The 23,516-nt window shown below is 40.6% G+C and overlaps 1 protein-coding gene across 1 annotated transcript in view; it reads right to left on the bottom strand.

The window, feature by feature from the left end:
* The window catches only part of LOC140200756 (ras-related protein Rab-38-like), a 62,497-nt gene extending 40,372 nt beyond the window's left edge, over positions 1–22,125 (bottom strand). The window contains exon 1 of the mRNA XM_072264354.1: positions 21,825–22,125. Coding sequence (XP_072120455.1) covers positions 21,825–22,026 — 202 coding nt within the window. The 5' untranslated portion in view covers positions 22,027–22,125. The remainder of the gene's footprint in view (positions 1–21,824) is intronic.
* Positions 22,126–23,516: the final 1,391 nt, after the last annotated feature.

Consider the following 23,516-nt stretch of genomic DNA (forward strand, 5'->3'; position numbering starts at 1 on the left):
TCACCAGGTGAATCATTTAGATATGCATATGTGATCGATTTAGACACACTTGGGGTCTCACATCAACTCCCTGCAAATTCTCTTCAATGCTTGAAACTGTGAGTTGACAAATTTCAGCCCGACACCTTTGCTGTTATTACAAAAGCACAATTGATTCTCTTTCGTAAAACCACCTTGACCTTTTGCAGAAACTAAGTTAGAAGCAACCACATCTTTCACAGTGACATTAAATCAACTGTCAGTCACCAAAAGCTGCATTCTTATCAATACTAGATGAACTGTGATAGCTGAAACAAAAATTTAAGCTATGGATACTTCGTATCAATTAATAATTCGAAACTGATGTATCAAGCCATGAATAATAAATACAGCAAAATAACTTTCAAGCTGATTCATAATATTTCTGAAAATTATTTTGCTTATAGTTGCTTTAGTTAGTAATGCTTATAGCTTTGTGTGAATCAGACAAGTAATTGGTACCATCTCCAGTAATAATGGAGTGATGATGGAGGGTTTGGGGAAAGAGAAGGAAGATTCTGAGATTTCTGTTCTAGGTTTTCAAGGGTAGATGAAACGTATTTATTAAAACACTTTATTTTTCTGTGACTCACATGATATTGCTGCCTGACTTAGGGCAGAATTCAAGAAAGACTGCCTGACTAGGGCATAATTCAAGAAAGCTTTTTTAATGTGTTTTTATAATGTTGAATTAGATTAAATTAGATTATGAGGACACACAGTCCCCTTTTATTGTCATCTAGTAATGCATGCATTAAGAAATGATACAATATTCCTCCGGTGTGATATCACAGAAACATAGGACAGACCAAGATTGAAAAACTGACAAAAAACACATAATTATAACATATAGTTACAACAGTGCAAGCAATACCGTAACTTAATGAAGAACAGGCCATGGGCACGGTAAACGAAGTTCATCAAAGTCTCTCGAAAGTCCCACATCGCACGCAGACGGGAGAAGGAAGTAAACTCTCCCTGCCATGCCCGACCACAGTCCAACTCTGAGCCGTCCGAAAACTTCGAGCCTCTGACCAGCGCTCCAACACCGAGCAACATCTCTGCCGAGCGCTTCGACCCCATCCCTGGCCACCAGTAGCAGGCAAAGCTGAGGATGTGGGGCCTTCCCTCCGGAGATTCTCGATTGCACAGTAGCAGCAGCAGCGAACCGAGCATTTCAGAAGTTTCTCCAGATGTTCCTCCATGCTTCTCACAGCTGTCTCCATCAAATCAGAATTGTGCATGATACCCTATTTAACAAATACGATATCATTTCACCAGAGAGGCTGCACGCGCTGCGTCGCGCCGCCATCTTCTCCTCTCTCCATAACATGGCTATTCTCCAAAAATGAGTGGAATATTTGACTTTTTCCCAATTGCTTTCACATTCCTCTGTTAGCATTCTCTATCTTTAACTGCGCTCATTTCATAGCTTTTAAGTTCCTTTTTTCTCTCTCTAACTTTCTCTCTTAGCATTATCACCCAGATGACTCCATCTAGAGCAATTCTGTCCTCAACATATCATCAATATTCACTTTGTCTAATGCAACCCATCCTCATTCTGTCAGGAATGTAAAACTAACTTGTTTCCTCTCTTTCCTAGTTCTGACGTAGGGTCTTCAATCTGAAGCATTAGCTCTGCTATTTTTTCCCCACAAGTGTCACCTGACCTGCTGAATGTTTCCAGAACCTTCTGTTTTTCTTGCTGCTCAAACATATTATCTGAGTCACTGCATGCCTCACATTCATAGATTCAATGGTTCATTTATTGTCAAAGTATACAACTGAAATTCTTCTTCTTCAGATAGCCATGAAACCAAGAAAGAAGAGAACAGCAGCATGATCATTAACCCCAAAATCTTTCCTGTCTGCACAAAAAAGAATTGAACAAAAAATGAAACAGGCACATCAACCCCCAAATCCCCCTCTCCCCACAAGCAAAAAAACCAAGAAAGATCAGGTGGAAAATATAGAATATAAATAAAGCTATAAGCCTGAACAAAAAGTCTGTAGTCCAAGCCCATATCTAAAATGCAAAAAACTGGGTAACACTCTCTGGGCTCAGTGGCAGGCCGTTCCCTCTCTGTAGCACAGCAATCCCACCAGTGATCAAAAGGCAGGCAGCCAGCACTCACCTACCACAATTGGCTCAATGTTTCAATCTCCCCAGTATTAATGTAGAGGACTGAGTGGTACGTGACAAAGCCATATTTGTGACCTTTCTGCATTTTTTTCAGAATCTGGGCTGGTCTAGTTTCACATGGAAACTAAAATTGTACCAGCCCATTTTAAGGAGTCACTTACTTTGTTGCAGATGACAGTGGAAATAAGCTAGTATTGTGGAGGTTAACTAGCATTTGTGGAGGTTCACTTTTCCTATCCTTTTGGAGACTGCAGTGTATTAGAGACACAGCAGATGTCTGTAGCATAGATGGCAGCACATATGAGTGTAAGAAATGGAAACAGGAGTACAGCACTCTGTCTGTTGTATCTGCTCCACCAGTTAATGAGATAGAAGGCAGAGCAGGAACCTCACAGATCTTTTATCTCAGCATCCTTTTTGAAATCCATGTCCTTTGATTCCTTTAACATACAAAAATCTATTGATTTCTGACCTTAATATACATAGCAACTTAGTCTCTATAGCATATTAGTTATAGAATTCCAAAGGGTCGTTATCCTTTGGGCAAGAAAACTCTTTCCCATTCCAGTGCTGAATAGCTGACCCTTTATTTTGTGACTATTCCTCTCTTGCTTCAGATGTCTAAGTCAGAAGGAAGAGAATTCCTGCATCAACCCTATCAACAGCTGTGAGCATTTTGGATCTTTCAATACCACACTTGAATCTCCTTGCACTAAAGGCCAACATATTATTCATCCTTCCAACTGCCTACTGTACATTAATACTAGATTACAATGAAGAAGTCATCAAGGTCTCTTTGGGTACAAATACTTTTCAGTCCTTCACCATTTAGAAGTAGGCAGTTTTTATCTTTTTCTATCTTAGTGGATAACTTTGTAATTTGATACAAAGCAGGGGATCCTTTTGTTTCTCGTTCAACTACTCTTGTTTTCTAATTTCCCTTTCCCTATCAATGCCTTGGTACATTGCTGAAGCTTCTCAAAGGAAAGTACAGTCAGAGGACCCAGAGGAGGCTTCGGTCCTCTGGGCTCTCTGATAACACATCCTCAGCATGAGCAGCAGCTGCTGAGTAACTCAAAGGTAAGCAAATGCAGTAATGGTGTTGCCATCATTTCTGTGCTCCACATAACTCACCGTACAGGTGCTGCTGGATGCTGCGATGCTCCCTGACATTCTGCACAGGCTCCCTTGCCAGGCCTATCAATGCACAACTCTCATCAAACCACCTAACATTTGGGAATGCTAATCACCTGCTGGAGGCCGGCTTCCACTTCCCTTCAAGCATTAACCTTTTGACAAGCAATCATGCAATCACAAGGCAGAAAGGGTCTTGAAGTTGTGACTCTCTGCCTAGCTACAACTACAACATGTAACATGCAAAATCTCTGGGATAAAGTGTCCCTTCAAGGATCTTACAAGGTTCGACTGTTTGTGCTGCACTATACTCACTGACTCTCCTACACCTCTGGCCAACTACTAACAGCAGTCTTACTATTTACATATATATCATATTGCTTTTCTCTGCACACCCTCACCACCCTTCCTCCAGACTTCAGTAATATCAGAAACATGTTCTACATATTGAGCACAGAGCTGTGACTTTCATATGTTTCTAGCTCACCAAATCTTGAGCAACACTCACAAAATGCCAGAGAAACTCAGCAGGTCAGACAGCATCAATGGAGGGGAATAAACAGTCGATGTTTCAGGCTGAATTCCTTCATCAGGATTGGAAAAGAATGTGCGAAAGAGAGAATAAGTTGTTTGGGGGGGGTGTGGGGGAAGGAATACAAGTTGTACATGATAGGTAAGACCAAGTGAGGAAGAAGGTGGGTGGGTGAAATGAGAAACTGGGAGGGGATAGGTGGAAGATGGAAAGGGCTGAAGAAGTAATGTAATAGGGGACAATAATGGAACACAGAAGAAAAGGAAGGAGGAGTGGAACCAAATGGAGGTGATAAGCAGGTGAGGAGAAAAGAAGAGGTGAGAGGATAACCAGACTGGGTATGGAAAAAGAGAGAGGGGTCGAAATTACTGAAAGTTAAAGAAATCGATATCCGAGCCATCAGGTTGGAGACTAGACAAAAGACTGAATGTTTCGGCAAAAAACTCATTTTAATTCAACTTCCCATTCCCATTCTGATATGTCTGTTCATGGCTTCCTCTACTGTCATGATAGCAGTGAGAGTCGGTAGGTCTGTAAAAGATGTCAGTTGATAGTCCGTCCCCAGAAACAATGACCGAGAGACAGAGAAAGGGGAGAGAAATGTCAGAGATGGACAAAGTAAATTTGAGGGCAGAGTGGAAGCTGGAGATAAAATTGATGAAATTGGCAAGCTCAGTGTAGCTCAGAAGGAGATGGGAAATGTACCAGTGTAGGCTCGAAACCTAGACTGTTGCACGTAGCCAACGAAAAGGCAGGTATAGATGGAGCCCATGCAGCTGCCCATGGCTACACCTTTGGTTTGGAGAAAGTGCAAAGAGCTGAAAGAGAATTTGTTGAGGATAAGAACCAGTTCTGCCAGATGGAGCAGGGTGGTGGTGGAGGGGAGCTGGTTCTGTCTAATGGGGGATGAAAGTGTATAGGGACTGGACATCCATGGTGAAAATAAGGCAATCTGGGCAAGGAAGCAGTAAGCTATTGAAGTGATTGAGAGTGTGTGACATATCACTAATGTAGGTAGGAAAGGACTGAAACAAGGGGGAAAAAATGGGGTTTAGCTATCGTATATTAACACAAGTTCAGTCAGGCAGGGGCAGGCAGAAACAATGGGCCTTCCTGGACAATCAGGTTTTGTGAATCTTAGGCAGGAGGTAGAAACAAGCAGTGTGGGGTAAAGGAACTATGAGGATGGTGGCAGTAGATAGGAGATCTCCAGTGTAAATGAGGTTGGTGATCATGCAGTAGACAATGGTGCTCCTCAGTGGGGCCTCATGCAAAGGCTAAGTAAGAGGAGCATCTGAGAGCAGCAGCAAGGTAGGGGTAAGTCTGGCAGGCTGCAACAGCATCACCCTTGTAGGTGGATTTGATGGTGAGGTTGAGATTGGTGCAGAGAGAGTGCAGGGCAGTGCATTCTGAGGAGGTGAAGTTACAAGAGGTGAGAGAAGTGCTGAGGTTGAGATGGTTGCTGTCTCATCAGCAATTAGAGGTGCAAAGATCCAGAGTGGGCAGAAGATCATAGCAGGGTGTCCAACAGGAAGAGGGTTGAAGAGGGGAGAAGGGGTCATCAGTGGGGGTGCGGAATCTTTGTCAAAGACATAGATTCGGAGATGGAGGTGAAGGATGAAGAGCTTGGTGTCATTACAGACATAGAACTCATTGAGGTGTGGGTGCACAGAGCAAAAGTAAGGCCCTTGCTGAGGAACAAGAGTGGGGAAGATGAACACAGGGCTGGGTTTGGAGCTCGGATCAGGAGAGGGTAGACGATTGGAGGGGGTCAGAGAAGAGAGGCAGTTTAGGGTTTCAGGGAAAGTGGGGTGAGAGGAAGATGGGGACTCAGAGGAATGGAGGGGAGATGAGGGTAGAGGGGACAATAGGCAGAGGATAACTTACCCATGGAGGGTGCATGGAGGGTTAAAGGTGGAAGAAGTGGAGCAGTAGGATCCAGCAGCAGTGAGAAAGGTCTCAGCCTAAAGGTGGCTGGGGCCATGGTTGAGGCAACCAATGCTGCAGCTTGCAGGAGGTTGTAATGGATATATTTATTTTAGAGCCATGACCCCGCCACCCCCTGCCTTAGCTCTACATATTGACCTGTTGTCTGCAAATGTGCAGCTGTCTACACATGCGCATTGTTCTCTCTCTCTCCCTCTCACTGCAATGTTAATACACCAGTTAAAGCCATCTCCCATGCATGATTTTATTTAATTGATATGTAGTTGTGCACAGACACAACAAATTGGTGACGAGTATGCACCTGAATATCAGAAGGTATCACCAACTGCAGCGACAACTACAGACGAAACAGTGAGAGTTAAACAGCATGAGAAAGTCACGGGCACTAACAAAGGCGTGTAAAAGTGAAAGACGCACTAAATTTAAAGTGAAAATAACATGGCAATGGCTTCAGTCAGGAAAGTTAACAAACTTGATAGTGCTAATGAAGTCTGGGAGTCGTATATCGAGAAGATGGAACAGTATTGAAATGAGAACAAAATGTAGGAGCAAAAGAAAGCCCCTATGGTTCTTAACTTAATGCGCCCAAGAACACACAATGTTGGATGCAACCAAGTAACCCCTGCAAGGCCAGCAAGCAAGGCACTCAAAGAAATTGTTACAATTTTACAAAATCACTTGACCTCTAAACTGCTGGTAATAGCTGGGAGATTTAGGTTTTACAAAAGGATCCAGTCAAAAGATGAAAGCATTTCTGAATATAAGTAGAACTGCGCAAATTTTCCTTGTACTGTGACTCTAGAGATGGATTCTCTGATGCATCAAGGGACAGGCTTATATATGGCATGCACAGTCAAAGCACTCAAACGAGACTACTGGCAGAAAGATACCTAACCTTAGAAACGACATTGACCATTGCAATATCATTACAGACTGCAGCAAAGCATGCAGCGGGACTACAGAAAAGAAAGTTACAACATGAAATACACAAAATGTCCCTGAATGGTGCAAAAAGCCAAAAATGTTATCAATTTGGTAAATCCTCCCATGATTCAAAGAAAAAGTCTGCAGAAAGTGTCACAGACAAGGTCGCATAGAGACAATGTGCAAGTCAGACAAAATGCACAACCGAATAAAAAGTCTCAAACACAAAACTAAGCAAATGCATAAAGTGATCAAGTATAAAACAGAATCACAATGTAGAGTCTAAAAAAGGTGAACTAGAATTGCATAGTATTACTGAAGCAGATCACAATATAATATGGATCAGAATAGACTTCTCTGGTGTAAAACCAAAAATGGAGCTGGTTACAGGATCAACTTTGCCCATAATCCCAGAGGCTGGCTACAACAGACTGCTTCCTAAGATACCATTAGAGAAGACCTTCACAGGTGAAAAAGTATCTCCCAAAGGCAAACTGAAGGTAAATGTGACGTGTGGAGGCCAAACACAGCAGTTAGAGCTTTACCTATTGAAAAGTGGAGGGCCAGCACTTTTTGGATATTAATGGTTGAGAAACATCCAACTAGACTGGCATTCAATCAAAGCTGTCACTGTGCCATCAACAGGCAACGGCAGCCCAAATGGTAGCACTAACCAGACGCTGTCACAGCTGCTTAATGCCAATCAGAAGATGAATGAAGATTTGGCCAAAAGATATTTGGAATGCCAAAAAGTTCAAAATGCACCCCACAAACACTGTTAGACCTGTGAGAATGGTTGTTGTCACCATGGCAAAGAGTACATATTGACTTTGCTGGGTCATCCATGGACTCCATATTTCTGATTGCTGTGAATGCTCATTTGAAGTGGCCAGAGGTAATACTAATAAAGTCAACCACCTCAGCAAAGACTGTCACTGCTCTGAGGACTATCTTTGCCAGAAATGGCTTACCAGAATAAATTGTGAGTGACCATGGACCACAATACACATGAGAAGAACTCCAGCTGTTCATGAAGAAAAATGGCATCAGACATTTCAGGTCAGCTTCTCACCACCCAGCAATGAATAGGTTAACAGAAAGGTTTATCCAAACCTTCAAGAAGTTCATTAAAGCAATGGACAAGGAGGACATTTCTCTACAGCACAAGGTGGACAACTTCCTTTTTGTGCATTGGATCTCTGTTCATGCAATGATAAATCAAACACCTGCATTGCTGTTCATGAGCAGGAACCTGAGATCTCACATAGACCTCCAGAAACCAGATCTATGGAGGGAAGTGCAGAATAAACAGTTCAGCCAGTTGTCAAGTGAAGCAGCAAGGAGCTCTGAGATAGGACAGGAAGTCCTAGCACGTGATTACTGAGAAGACAAGTAAACATCTGGTAAGATAGTTACAAGAACGGGACCTCTGATGTACACAGTGGATGTTGGAGGTCAGACATGGAGACAACATGTGGAGCAGATACTGGATGCTCAACCAAAAGAACACACCTGAGTGGATTGCATGCAACAAGTTGGACACATTACAGTTGCCAGATTTACCTCTCAGTGATGTCACTGACAACAACATGACACCAGAAACTGAAAATGTTGTCTTAGACACCTATCAAATCTGATGCCACTCCACAGGTCCAGAGATGTGACGAAAACATTATCATTGAGAAGACACCTGCCAAACCTGATGCAACTCCACAGGTCCAGAGCTGCTATCCTGTAAGAAACAGAGTGCCACCCAAAACACTGAACCTTTAGAACTGTGAAGTTAAGTTATGGACTGTTATTGTGAAAGCATGTTTATTGGAATATGGGTTTATGAAAGGGAAACTGAATGCTTTGAACATGTACAGTTTTATGTTGCATTAATCTAAAGTGGGAGGAAGAGTAACATATGGACCTACTTCTTTCAGAGCAATGCCCCCCTAGAATTACATACTGATCTATTGTCTACACATGTGCTGTTGTCTATGTATGTGCATTGTTTTCTCTCTGTTTCTCTCTCTCTCTCTTTCTCGCTGCATTGTGAATATATCAGTTAAAGCCATCTCCTGTGTGTGTGCTTTTGTTTAATTGATATGTAGTTGTGCACAGACACAACAGAGGTCATGTGAGGTTATTAATTTTTCAGTGGAAAAACTGAAAGGCCTAGAAATTCAACAGCATGTTGCAAGTGTTTTTTGCTTTGTTTTGTTACCTTAATGCCCATTACATTTATCTTAATGCATGGGGTGCAGAGTTCACCATGTTAGTTCTTCACCCAAAGTTCTATGATACCCATATGCACAGACATGATGCACATGCATAAAGAATGTGTGCCACTTTGATACCATTTCAACCAAACTGACTTGCATAGGTCTCAAATATATTCACACATAAGCAAGCCTTCGGAAAACAAGTAAGACCTGGTTCTGCGAAACTTAAAGTGGAGCTGACTTAATTGTCCATGAATACAGACCATAATGCTGAGATTTTCTTAATTATTAAATGTGTCCTTCTTTGCTAACCCTATCCCTGCCCAGAAAGTTCAAATGAGTGGCAGAAGCAAGTTTTACTATGAATTTTAAGTGAAATGGATGTTTGTTTTAAAGCCCAAAAAGTAGGATCATGAGGATAAAGCAGGTAAACTAAAGAAATGGGTGTTTGGAATGGCTAGCATTAGCAAAATGGAGAGAGTAACACATTTCTAAGCCACTGACCCTATATTGTTCATTTTTTCTGTAGAGATGCAACTTCAAACTTTCATGACCAAAGGCACAAATGAACTTCAATATTTTGCTAACATTCATTCTCAATGACCCATTTGAATAAAGGCTTTTATGGTTGATCACGATTTACTCAATTTCTAAATAATAAATGGATATATTGTTTTCTTAGCTGCTCCTCACATTCTCCTAGGGCTGCATGATTGGACAGTAGTTTTATCAGCTGAGCAGCTCAATCACATGCTGATCAATAATCCCTTTGTTTCTAACCTTGAATGCTATCAAGATCATTAAAAGTCAGTAAATATAAAAAAAAAGTCAAAAAACCACACAAAAACTTTTAACATTATTACATCTCAAGGACAGAAAATTAGACAAGAGTGATCACTGTTGGAAATTCTGAACTCGTGGATGTACCAGCTGACTGAAAATTAAGTAAGATTTTTTTTATGAACAAAGAATGCAGCATGTACTTTGTAATGCTGTGCAGCTTACAACATATATCCTCAGGGCTCTGCACACCACACATCTCTTCACGATCTCTGTGAAGAGCTCTGTTTCTAAGGATGGCTTTAGGGCTGGCAATTACAGGAGATTCCAAGGAAAGGGATGGACAATGAACTCATTAGCTGGTCATTGATAACAATGTCAATTGTTTTTTTATATTATTTACTATACATGTGAATTTAGCAAGTGGTTAAGCAGATAGGATTCTGCACCACGGTCTAGTGAAGTATACTTACTGCATCCTGGCTCTACCCCTGCCCAAGACAAACACACTCTTGACTGAAAGTTTAGGTACATCAATCCAGGCATTCCAAGCCGTGAGCCACTTACCAATATTGAAATGAAATGTTCAATTGATCCAATCAATTACATTTACACTACCTGATCACAATCTGAGATGTTAATCTTCATTTAAAAAAGTGTTTTTTTACTTACATTTAATTAAAATCAGATGCATCTGACATCAGAGAAAATGCTTTCACATAATGTAAGCTGTCAAATTTTGTAGAACTTTGGAAGATGACAATTAGTGCATCCTTCAGCTCTGTAATTACCTCCTTCAAAGCCAAGGATGTGAGAAATTAGGTCCTGGAAATTTACTGCCTTTCACTCTCATGAATTTCTCCATTATTTGTTTATTTTCTGCCTTGCTAATTTCTTCAAACTCCTCATTTACTCTCGACCTTTATTCTCACACTATACTCTGTATTTCCTAAGGGTTTTCTCTTTTTTTCCCTTCTATGAGGCTGGTCACAATTCTCTGCTATTTCATAGTTTCCCAGTGTATTTTCTCCCTCCTCAGTCTGAGGGACACATATCAGTTTTTTAAGTTTCTCACCAGCCTACGTACTCATTCTGCCATGTCCTATCTTAACAATGCCTTGGACTTCCTTTGTTTGTTTCTCAAATGTTCCTAATCCATAGGCCAACAACTGTTTCAGTAACATTATGATTTGATGTAGTGCTGTTGTTAAGATCTGAAGAAGCTCTAAATGGTCATATTTTCAGCTTGTCTGCCATAAAGAGATTTATTTAAAAGTTATCCATAACTTGTAAACTCTCAAATCCTTTAAAGTAGTTTCCTAGTTGACCCAACAGCTCATGCCTCTTGCCTTCATAGTTTGTTTTCTTCAGATTTGAAACTCTGGTCTCAGATTGGCCTTATTCAAACATCCATCATATTACGAACATTGCATTTTAAAATCTTCAAATCTAGCAGATCATCAATGACTTTGTTCACATTACACAATATTGAATCTAAAATAATCTGCTCTCACACTGATCTTGCAAACCATCACTTATACGTTCTGTCAATTTATGCTCTGAAGTACTTTTTGCTAACTTGGTGAGTACAGCCTATGTATAGGTAGATTAAAGTCCACCACGACGATTGTAATATTTTTGTAACATTCTGCTTTGATTTCATGAGTTATACTCTGTCCTATATCACCATTATAGAAGTTCCTTAAGATTGTTTTTGCCAGGGGTGGCAGTGGGAACAAGCTCCCACTACCTATTAAATGCCCCCGATGGCATACATCCCAAATAGCTTCTGTCAACCCAGTTCCTGGCATTCACATGTGGCTTAGCTACTAAGCCCAGTGGAACCATTTCTCCTGACAAGAGAAGGAGCAAACGCAGGTTACTGCTGCCTTAAAACCAGTCGCTTCAGGAGGATGGCGCTCATCCACCATGGTTGGCAGCTTATCTTGGAGAAGAGCTCAAACCTCCACTGTTTTGCCACTATACTACTCATGGGGAAAGCTTCGGGAGTAAACCCAGAGTGGGAGTCTCTAAAATGTCCTTTGTTAGAATTCAGCACGGACTGCAACTCAAACGACGCTATCAGTCTCTGCCGTTCCTTCGGATTCATCAGCTTGGTGGAGGGGGAAGCCTGCTACATGAGCAGCAGTTTGCTCTCCATACCGTATTTCCCCAGCTTGTGTATTACATAACCAGCTGGGATGGAACATCCATCGTCAACCTGGACCAACGGAGGGCCTCAATGTGTTTGAGGGCCCATAACTGAAAATGAAATAAAACTGTAAATGCCAGGAATATGAAATGAAAACACGGAAGTCAGCTGGTGTGGTCTGCAGGGAAAAAACTGTTTCTCACTCCATGGTTGCTTCCTCACCTACGGAAGCTTAACAAACTCTGCTGTTTCTCTGTTCCAAACGATCTGATTGTATTTCTTGATCTTCTAGCTAAGATCTGTCCTCTCTACCGCAATTCCATTCTTTAATATCAAGACAATCTCCACATCCATTTCCATTTTGCCTAACACTTATGAAAGTATCCTGGAATATTTGGCATTTCAGTTTCTGTCCTGTGGAGGCGTGGTTTATCCTGACTGTCAATAGTCGCTTCCATCATGATTGGTTAGTTTAGAAACCGCAGTTGCTTTTCCCATTGGTTAGCTACCCGGCATCCAGTTTCAAATAGCATGGGTATATAGAGAGAACGTGCGGGAGGTTCTTTCTCTCTCTCCCTTTGTTTAAGGCAAGCAGGGCACATGACAATTCAGAAGGTATGCTGTGCATGCACTTTCAAATACGTATGTTTGTTGAATATTCAGCTTTGTAGTGTTTATAACTTGGGCAACATGAATATGTGGTTGAACTTTTACTATTTGTAAATAAATGATTAATATACTTATTTGCACTCAGTATTTTTTGTCTCACTCACCAGACTCCTGAACCTGATTCAACATTACAGTGTCTGGAAAAAATATTAAATGTATTTAATTTATTTTACTTGTCCCATTTATTTACCAACCTTGTAACAGTGGTAGCTACCTTTTTTCTTCTTCTAGCTTGTGCATCTTGATCTTGGGAAGGTGCATTTAGTTCACTGGAGCATTCTATTATTAATCCTTCTATTGCTCCCTTTATGATCTGACCTCTTCTCTTGGTTTCCTCATCCACAACGTCATCTGACAAATCCTCTGTTTTCATATCTTCATTGACTCTTTCCTTTTTGGCTTTCCATTCGTTAGACTAGGCTTCGGTCTTTGCATCCACTTTTACGAATAGCTATTGTTTCCCACTTGAAGTTCATGCAATAAGCATATGAAAGCAAAGCAGATTCTGAGTTTTTATACTCATAAAAGCCCAATGTTTGCAACTTTCCTGAAGCTCCTTGAATTCTCTTCCAGCTTAATACCAAGCCACATTTTGCAAGTAACTGTCTGATTAACATATCAGAAGCTTTTTTCAGGTAAATTGCCTACAAATCTGTTGTAGTTGGACTGCTGCTTATGCGCATTCACAATTCCTTTCAGGAGCGTGGTCCTTCGCAATACACGTTCAAACCTGAGGCACAGAAGTTTGCACCAACACCTGTTTGCCCTCTGATGGGCAACAGTTCATGGTGTTCAGCTTGGAAACAGTGGTGGCATCATCGAGTAGTATCTTTCTTAATTTGCTTTCAGTTGACTTTATTGTAAGGGATGTGGCATGCAAATAGTGGATGGATCTTCGATCAAGTTTTAGTTGTTTCAGCCACTCACATCCCAACAACACTGGTCCTCATATTTTTACCACGTACAAGTTCAACAAATTTACTGGTTGTTGTATTTCACTGTCACAAATGTTACCTTTTCTCCATTTCTTAGTTGAATATCTGCAGCTTTAATTCCTAAATGTTCCTGCATTACTTTGACAATATCAGCAAAGCTCACTTCAGATGGTTTCATTGGAGCAGTTAAACTTTGAAGCAAATGGTATTCCTTTAAACCCAACGCACTCAGCAACATTGGTGCTCATTTGTTATTGGCTATTTCATTTGCTTCAAAATATTGTTCAATTTGCTCAGTATACATGAACCAGTTACCAGTTGAATGATCAAACGTGCCAATCTTTCCAATGTCACCAGTTTTTTTAATGATTATTATCACCTGACACTCACTCTTCATGAACCATGAATTCTTCCATTTATTTAAGTTGACCATCTTTGCACGTGGTGATGATGTATTCAATTCAGGTACTTATACATATAACTCATAATAAATTTAAACAAACAAGAATGCTTAATCTAACAATACACAATGCCTTGAAAAAATTTTCAGCCCCCACAACTATTTTCACATTTTACTGTCTCTTTTTTTAAATTTAAAATATATTGAAGTCAGATTTTTTGTGCTAATCTACAAAACATTGTGCATCATGTCAAATCAAAAGAAAAATTCCAAGTCTTGTCAACAATTTACTAAAAATTAAAAACCAAAATTGAGAGGCTGGAGAAGTGTTCATCCCCTTTGTAATTACTATGCTAACTTTCCTCAGGTGCAAAACTGTATATTACCTTACCAACTCACCCAGTTTGTTGATGTAGAAAATTTGGATGATCACCTATTTTCAATGAATTCACAAGAATAACCCCTCTCTCTGTAAGGTCCATTCTGTTGGTAGATTTTTAACACACCAAATCAAAATGAAGGCAAAAAAGCATTCAAGACAGGTCAGGGAAATAATAATAGAGAAGCACAAATATGGGGAAAGGTACAAGACCATCTCAGAGGCACTGAACATATCTTGGAGCTCAGTGCAGTCCATCATTAAAACACGGAAAAAATATGAAACCACAGTCACACCGCCTAGGTCAAACCACCCCTCTAAACTTAGTTAAGGTGAAGAATGGTCCTTGTAAGAGAGGCTACTATGATGCCAACTGTTATTCTGGGTGAGCTGCAGAAGTCATTGGCTGCAACTGGAGATGAAGTTCATAGCTCCACAATATCTAAAGCTCTGTACAAAAAGGGTATTTCTGGAAGAGTGGCAAGGAGGAAGCCCTGGCTAAAAAAAATAGCCTTTCCTGTAAAGACTTAGCAAAGTGTCACTTAGAATATACTGTGAAGATGTGGAAGAAGATCTTGTGGTCATATGACACTAAAGTAGAACTTTATGACCTCAACACTAGGTGGTATGTATGGCATAAATCTAATTCTGCACATTAGCCAGGTAACAGCATCCCTACTGTAAGGTATGGAGAGAGAGCATCTTGCTATGGGGATGCTTTTCAGCAGCAGGGAGTGGAAATCTGGTCAGGATTGATGGGAAGATGTATGCTGGTAATTACAGAGTGATCCTGGATAAGAACCTATTAGGCTCTGCCAAAAAGCTTAAACTGGTGAAGAAGTTTGTCTTTCAGCAGGACAATGACCCAAAACACACTGCCAGAGCAACCATGGATTGGCTTCAAATGAAGAAAACTGATGTCCTTGAGTGGCCCATTCAGAGTCCTGACCTTAAGCAGATTGAGCATCTCTGGCAAGACCTCAAGATTGCTGTCCACTGCCACTCCTCAACTAACCTGGCACAGCTTGAGCAATTTTGCAAGGAGGAAAATTGCTCCATCCCATCATGCAATTCTAATAGAGATTTATCCAAAAAGATTGCTGGCTGTAATAGCTGTCAGAGGTTGTTCAACTGAGTACTCAGCAAAGGGGGATGAATATTTTTGAACTGCTGACATCTTGGTTTTTGAATTTTTAGTTTTTCATGCTTTACACTTTTTCCTGCATTTTGGGCTGTACTCTGAAAAAAAGGAGTATGTGATTCAAAAGTAATTATTTTTAGTTAAATTGGTCAAATTTAATACTCATTTTTGTGAACAAAGTGCTAAGTGCTGAATACTTTTAAAAGGGACTGTATATACAAAATTACTCAAGTATTACTGAAACATTAAATACACAACAATCCTGCTATAATTAACCAGTTCTTGCTGTTTACCCAAATACCTGACAGACTAAAGGTTATGCACTCGTGTCACTTTAATTCCTCCCTACAATTTTAAGAGAATTCACAGAAACAGGCACATTGTTCCACTGAAGCCACGCCCATCTTCAAGTTTCCATTTACACTAATCCTGCACAAATCCCATTTTATTTTCTCCACATTCCCGTCAATTCCCCAACCCCACCCCACCCCTCCGGATTCCATTACTCACTTACACACCAGTGGCAATTCACTATGGTCAAACATCTGACCAAGATTTTGACTTCAATGACTTCCTAATGTGCAACATGACTCTACTTTTTCTTAAGGTCATTCACACCTAAGAACATTGGGTACAGAGTACAAATCCTCTGCATCTTGAATTAAACAAACTTGAATAAGGAAACAATTCAATGGCTTTTAAGAAATATATTATTCAAAACTCATCCTTCAACTTGCTGCCAATATTACTCCTTAAGGAGTCAATCTCCTATTGGATGTGTGTAGTAGTAGAGAATAAATATTAATGAAAAATGATTAATATTAGAGATAAATTCATCAATATTTTATAATTTTTGTAATTTTAAAATGAAGTACCTCTGACAAGTGACTAAAGTTACCACAATAGTGAAATATCTATTTGGAAGTTGTTTAGGTAGTATTTCCTTAGATGTTGGGAGGGGGCACTTAGATTGTTGGAGAACGAGCAGCAATTAGAGATGGCTGAATTGCACCTATGGGGTCAATATTTTTATCATCATTTGTGGGCAAAGTTTAAACCAGTTTGATAATGTAGATAGATCCAGAAAGTAGCAGATGAAAAGTAGCAATGAAAACAGAGTAAAATGAAATATTAACAGCAGGAAAGTTGAAAATATCCTAAAAATATTAAAGCTCATAAAAATGTTGAGAAAGGGGTTATTAAACTGTGCGTATGTGGGTGTCTATAATCAAATTAATAAGAGAGGTGAGATTCAAGTGCATACTGCAAGATAAGATTATGACAATATGACATGATGTGGCTAAGAGTACATAATATTTTTGGGTATCAAAGAAGAGAAGTGATGAGGAAAAAGTGGATTGAGTCAGGGAGTTTTGATTATATAGTCGTATATAATTGTAATAAACAGAAAAGAATTATATCATGGTTCAAGAATGGAATCTATGCTAAATGCTAGTAACAAGTTGACACAAAAATTGTCAGTATTATGTATAGTGAGGAAAGTTGTCAAAGGATCCAGCAAGAAACACCTAGTTGGAAGTGTGGGCAAAGAAATGACAGATGGAGTTTAGTCCAGACAACTGTGAGGTTTTGCACTGTTGGAGGTCAGATACAAGAGGAAAATATGCAGTAAATGTTTGGACCCTTAGGAACACACACAAAATGGTGGAGGAACTCAGCAGGTCTGGTTCTCATCCTGAAATGTCAACTGTAAACTCTTTTCCATAGATGCTGCCTGGCCTGTTGAGTTCCTCCAGTATTTTATGTATGTTACTTGGATTTCCAGCGTTGGCAGATTTTCTCTTGTTTGTGATAGGACCCTTAGGAATATTGACATACAGTGGGACCCTTGGGTGCTAGTCCATAACTCCCTTAAATGTGCAGGACAAGAATACAGGGTGGCAAAGAAGGAATATGGCCTGCCTGTCGTCATTAGTCAGGATATTGTGTATAAAAGTGGAGAAGTTATGTTGTAAATGTATAAAACTTTAGTTTGGCCATGTTTGGAAAACTCTCTACAGTTCTGGTCACCACATTGCATGAATGATATGGAGGTTTTGCAGAATAAAGAAGTTCAACATAATATTGTTTTGATTGGAGAGCACTGGCTGTATGGAGAGTTTGGACATATTTTTGGATTGTGAATTCTCAAGCATTGGAGACTGGGTAGCAAACTGATTTAAGTATATAAAACTATCAGAGGCATAGAAAGGGTAGATATTCAGTCTTTTACCCAGTGTAGACAGGGTAGAAATGTTAAGTACTTGGGATCACACCCTGAAAGTAAGTGAGGGAAAGGTTAAAGAGACTTACAGGGCAAGTTTTTACACAATTTGCAGATGGTTTGGGAGGCATAGCAAAGTGGAAACTTGCATTTGGTTTATCACTGTCAGATGTACCAAGGTACAGAGAAAAATTTTCTTCTACGTGCCATCCACACAGATCATTTCATCACATCACTACATTGAGATAGTACAAGGGAAAAGCAATAACAGAATGCAGAATAAAGTGCTACAGTTATAGAGAAAGTGTTGTGCAGCCAAACCATAAAGTTGTAAGACCATAACAAAGTAAATTATGAGGTCAAGAGTCCATCTCATCATACTAGGAGGCTGTTCAATAGCCATATAACAGTGGTACGGGAGCTGTCCTCGAATCTGGTTCTATGTGCTTTCAGGCTCCTGTATCTGTTGCTGGTTGCTTTACCAAGGCAGTGAGAAGTATGGGCAGAATCTATGGAAGGGAGGTTGGTTTCTGATGTGCTGGGCTACGTCCACAACTATTGGAAGTTTCTTGCAGTGTCAGGCAGAGCAGTTGCCGTACTAAGCTGCGATGTTTTCTATGGTGCATCTACAAAAATTGCAGAGGTTCCACAGGGACATGTAAAATTCATTTAGCCTCTTGAGGAAGTAGAGATGCTAATGCACTTTCTTGGTCATGGTGTCTACATGATTGGACCAGGACGGGCTGTTAGTGACGTTCTTGTTTAAAAACTTGATGGATGGTCAACAGGAGAACTCAAATACAAGTCCAAGTTCAAGTTAATTGTCATTCAACCGTACACATGTATATAGCTAAACAAAACTACATTCCTCAAAACACAGTATATATAACACAATCATCACATAAAGTAATATAAACATAATAATATTAACAGATAAAAAAGTATTCTGTAGATATACAAGTTGACATAAAGTGCAAATACAATGTTAGAGTGAGTTTTTGGGTAGATGATTCATTTACACTTAAATGACTCTGGCCACCAGTCTTCTGTTTGACAAAGTACTGTGGATTGAGTTCACAACAATACATTTCCTAAAAGCTGTGAATATCAGAATACTAGTGACGCTGAGGATGGAAGTGTGAAGTTTACAGGTAGTTTCGAAGACAGCCTTATCCATACTTTATAAATATTAATTGTCCTCTGTGTTAGCACATAAAATAACAAATAAATGTATTGTGGATTTGACTTGCACTCCTAAAGGCTGTGAGTACCAGCCGAGACATGTTGGCATCAGAAGGAAAGGATGAAGTCAGAAGTGTGATGGTTTGTATGTAGCTTCAAAAGGAAGCATTGTCTATAACTTTGTAAATAGCGATTTCCCTTTATGTTTAGCATATAAATATCGAGCCCACATTGGGCTAGCAGACCTTTCTACTGAAAGCGCCACTGTCCATATGATGCCTGCTGTACCTTGTTGTGTCGAATAAAGAAGCTGCTTTGTATCTACCAGTGACTCTGTCTCTCCAGTGATTTCATCCATGCCACAACATACAGTTCAAAATACAACAGTATACTGCTACTGACGCTGTCATAAATAACGTGTACTGAGTTGTAGCAGGGTGCTCAGAATACTGGGCTTCAGAATGACAAAGAGATTGATGAAAAGGAATGAAGATTAGCAGATAGAATTGAACACAAAAAATGTGAAATTATCTCTCTCCAGAGATGCATGTACATCAGAAGATTTTGAAACAGGTAAAGGATCAGAGTGACTGCAATGTCCAGATGTACAAAATCCTTAAAACCGGTAATGGAATTAAAATTGAACATGACTAATTTGTGATTATAAATAACAACATCCAATATAAACCAAAGCAATGATGGCAGAACATATAGATCAAAGGATAAGCTTCAACTTGGAGTACTGAGATGAATATCGAGTTTCCTGACACAGTTCACTGGCTTCCTATGGATCAAGCAACTTTAGTTGATCTCTTTGAAGGTCTTGGACAAAGTGAAGATAAACATAGGTTATATAACAGGCACAGAATAGCTGGAGCAATGGACATGCTACACTAGGACTGTGGGGTGGGGTGATCGGAAGGTGAGGGGTTTGCTGTGGGGGAAACTTCATGCTCCACCTGATTCCATATCAAGGTCAACTGAACTTGAGTATTTTGTCTTTATTATGCAGCTCCCATTTTACCTTCATGGAAAGAAGTCTGCCTGGCTACTGCTCTGCTCTGTATGGTACCCATGTCAGGAGGGATTAGCCATGTGTTAGATCACCACTGACCACAATAACTGGTGAAGATGAGCACTTCATCAACAAATAAAATATTGCACATATCTTAAGAACCTTTTGTACATGCAATAGAGCCTCCAAAATCTTTTCATATCGCCAAGGTTCAACCCCAGGAGACAGACACAACTAGGTACAGGCTTAGATTTGCAATGTCTAAAAGGATAATATGCGCCTCCTTTCACACCACAGAGTGAAGTAAATTACCGCTTGACATTCTGGGGAATTTGAGAAAGAAATTATATTTTCCTCTGATTGCTTGCAATTTGATTTGTAAATGGCACAACTGGAATAATTATGAACATCAGATTCCAGAAATGGATCATATGATGCTGCAAAACATGGTTTGTAAATAACATTCCTGGGCAGCAGGATAATTATATCCTTTCAGCTAGATAACCAAGAGATAATAAATTCTCAAAATGAGAGTTAGTTACTTAACAGAACATGACACGAAAGAATAGTGGAGAAGCCCATGTCACATGGTTAGTGGAATTTTCTATAAAAGCAGCAACCAGTTCCCCTCCACCACCCTCCTCCCCCGTGTGGCAGAACTGATTCTCACCCTCAGCAATTTCTTCCGCTCCTCCCACTTTCTTCAGACCCGAGGGATAGCCATGGGCACCCGCATAGGCCTCAGCTATGCATATCTTTTCATTAGCTACTAGAACAGTGCATGTTCCAAGCCTTCCCCGGTAATCCCCCCGCCACTCTTCCTCCGCTACATTGACAACTGCTTTGGTGCGGCTTCATGCGCCTATGCTGAGCTTGTCAATTCAATCAATATTGCCTCCAACTTCCACCTGCCCTTAAATTCACTTGGTCCTTTTCTGACACCTCTCCCTCCCCTCACCTTTCTGATCTCTCTGTCTCCATCACTGGAGAAAAACTGTCGACCAACATCGTTCATAAACTTACCGATTCGCACGGCTATCCTAACTATACGTTTTCCCACCATCTCCTGTAAAATTGCTATCCCCTTTCCTCAGTTCCTTCATCTGCATCACAGCTGTTCCTAGGAATAAGTTTCCTTTCCACGAATCAGAGATGTTCTCCTTCAAAGAACGGGGTTTCCTTTCCTCCACCATTGATGCTGCTCTCACCCGTATCTCCTCCATTTCCCGAACATATTCCAGAGGCCTTAACAGTGATGGGGTTCCTTTTGTCCCTACACCACCCCATGAGGCTCCGCATCTTCCGCCATTTCCAAAGGGATCCTACCACCTAACGTACCTCTAACTATCCCCCCCCACTAACCCCTCCGTTTTTCTGCAAGGATCACTTCCTCCGTAATTCCCTGCCCATTCGTCCCTAAACGTCAATTGTTTGTTCATTTCCATAGATGCTGCCTGACTTGCTGAGTTCCTCCAGCACTTTGTGCGTGTTGCTTTGTGCTTCCAGCATTTGCATAGTTTTCATGTCTTCCATACAGCAGACCAAATAAATCCGAATGATAAAATGACATAATTCCTAAATTCGGGCTTGCAGAAACATTACTTGCCTGTAATCGATATAGTGGCGTGTTCAGATACTCACACTATGGTTTAGTCCAAACTCCAGTGTGAAATTATTACTCCCGTTGTGTCCCGCTATTACAGTATTCCCAGACACTGTCCCTCTTTGAGTCGAAGATTTCAACAAGTTAATTTTCAAGCAATTATGCCATAAAATAACTTGTAACTAAACACTTACTGACCGAAATGCAATGATTATTAGTTTATAAAACGGCAGTGCCTAAATCTCTGTCTATAAATGTAAATAAAACGATTATCCGAACTATTAAATTGCATAATTTCACTTTATCCGAATCTGATAAAATTCAGAAGAAAAGCCTGTCCAGCCAGCCTTGAGCAACACAATATATTGTAATTCATTACCAAACTTCATGTTCTACTTTTCAACATGAAAATTTGTAGTGCGTAGGAACACCTTACCGGCGATATCCCATAACTGCAGCCGGACCACAGTATCCGAGTCCCAGTGGATAACTTTGAGAGCGAAATCCACGCCTATTGTAGCTCGATAATGTTGGGAAAAGTTTTGATGCACGTAACGTTTTATGATACTCGTCTTTCCTACCCCCAGGTCGCCGATGACTAAAATTTTATAGAGGTGCTCAGTCTGGCTTTTCTGCATTTTCGAAGCTGCAGGGTCATAACCCGTGGTACACTATCCTTGAAGCGAAACCAGCTACCGCGACTCAGAACCACGGAGACTCTCGTGTAGGATTTACAGCGAGGGCTGCACTGCTAACGTCTGAACACGCACAATCTCACCACTCGCTCGGACGCCGTGGACAGACCCGTCATCATCACTCAGACGTGCAACTATGCCGAGAATGTGGTAGAAACGCAGCTCTCTGGCCGGTGTTGCAGTTGAGTAGTTTTCCTTCAAAGACTTTATAAAGTTTCTTTTCACTAGACGACCTAATGCAGGGGACTTTTAATCCGACAGCAGGACCAACGGGTGGGACAATACAGTGATATTATTAGAGCATAAGAAGAACAGTGCAGGTTTGAAGGAATGGCACTCTGCTAATATTTCTGCCTTCAGCGCTTCTCAACCAGTTCAGTGAGACCATCATCTTCTCATACACATTTGAATTTTGTACCATAGCCAAGTGCTGCCAGCTGTAGCTTTCTGACTCTGAGTCACAGAGCACTAGGGCCTGCAAAAAGCCCCTCTGGCCCAACTTGACCATGCCCACCCAAGTGGCCTACTTGAGTTAGTTCCATTTGCCTTTGTTTGTTTCTCTCTCTAAACCTTTCCTATCCATCTACCTGTCTCAATTTTAAGCATTGTAATTGTACCCACTGCTACCATTTTAATGACAACTCATTCTACATAGCCACCACCCTCTGCACCAGAAAAAGGACCCTCAGTTCCCCTTAAAATTTTCTCACTCTCACCTTGAATCTGTGCTCTCTAGTTTTGGACTCCCTTACCCTGGTAAAGAAACTGTGTCCATTCACCTTATCTATGCCCTCAGGGTTACGTATACCTCTATGAGGCTACCCCTCAGTCTTCTGTGTTTCTGGGGATAAAATGCTTCTGCCTATCCAGTCTCTCTTTATAATTCCAACCCTCTGGTCCTGGTAACATCCTTGTGAATCTTTTTTGCACTCTTTTCTAGATTAAAGATGCCTTTCCTTTAGCTAGACAACCAGAAGTGCACTAGATACTTCGTGTGGTCTCACCAACATCCTGTACAGTTGTAACAATTGTGTCCAAAACTTGTACTCGTTGCCCTGACTGATGTGGGCAAGCATGCAAACACTTTCTTCACCACTCTCACCAACTGTGCTGCCACTTTCTTGTTATCCTAGGCCTCTCAGTCTTAGCTCTGTGCCACTATGCATAGATCGGCAAATTCAATCTTCAGGAATTAATTGTATTTCTATTTGTGCCTGAAAGATGCTGACAACAATATGATCAATTCCTTAAGGCAATCCTTCAAGTACCAAGAGTCACATTCAACCTGCTGGGTGTCATGATGTGCACTGGCAATGTTGGAAACCAGGTGTGGAGGAAAGATAGACACCAATGTAGAGACGGTGATTAGAGAACTCGTAAGAATTCCAACTGAGCACCGGTGGCTCAGCTGAGCAACACCACAAGATGTAACA

The sequence above is a fragment of the Mobula birostris genome, chromosome 7, assembly GCF_030028105.1.
Source record: "Mobula birostris isolate sMobBir1 chromosome 7, sMobBir1.hap1, whole genome shotgun sequence".
Lineage (NCBI taxonomy): Eukaryota > Metazoa > Chordata > Chondrichthyes > Myliobatiformes > Myliobatidae > Mobula > Mobula birostris.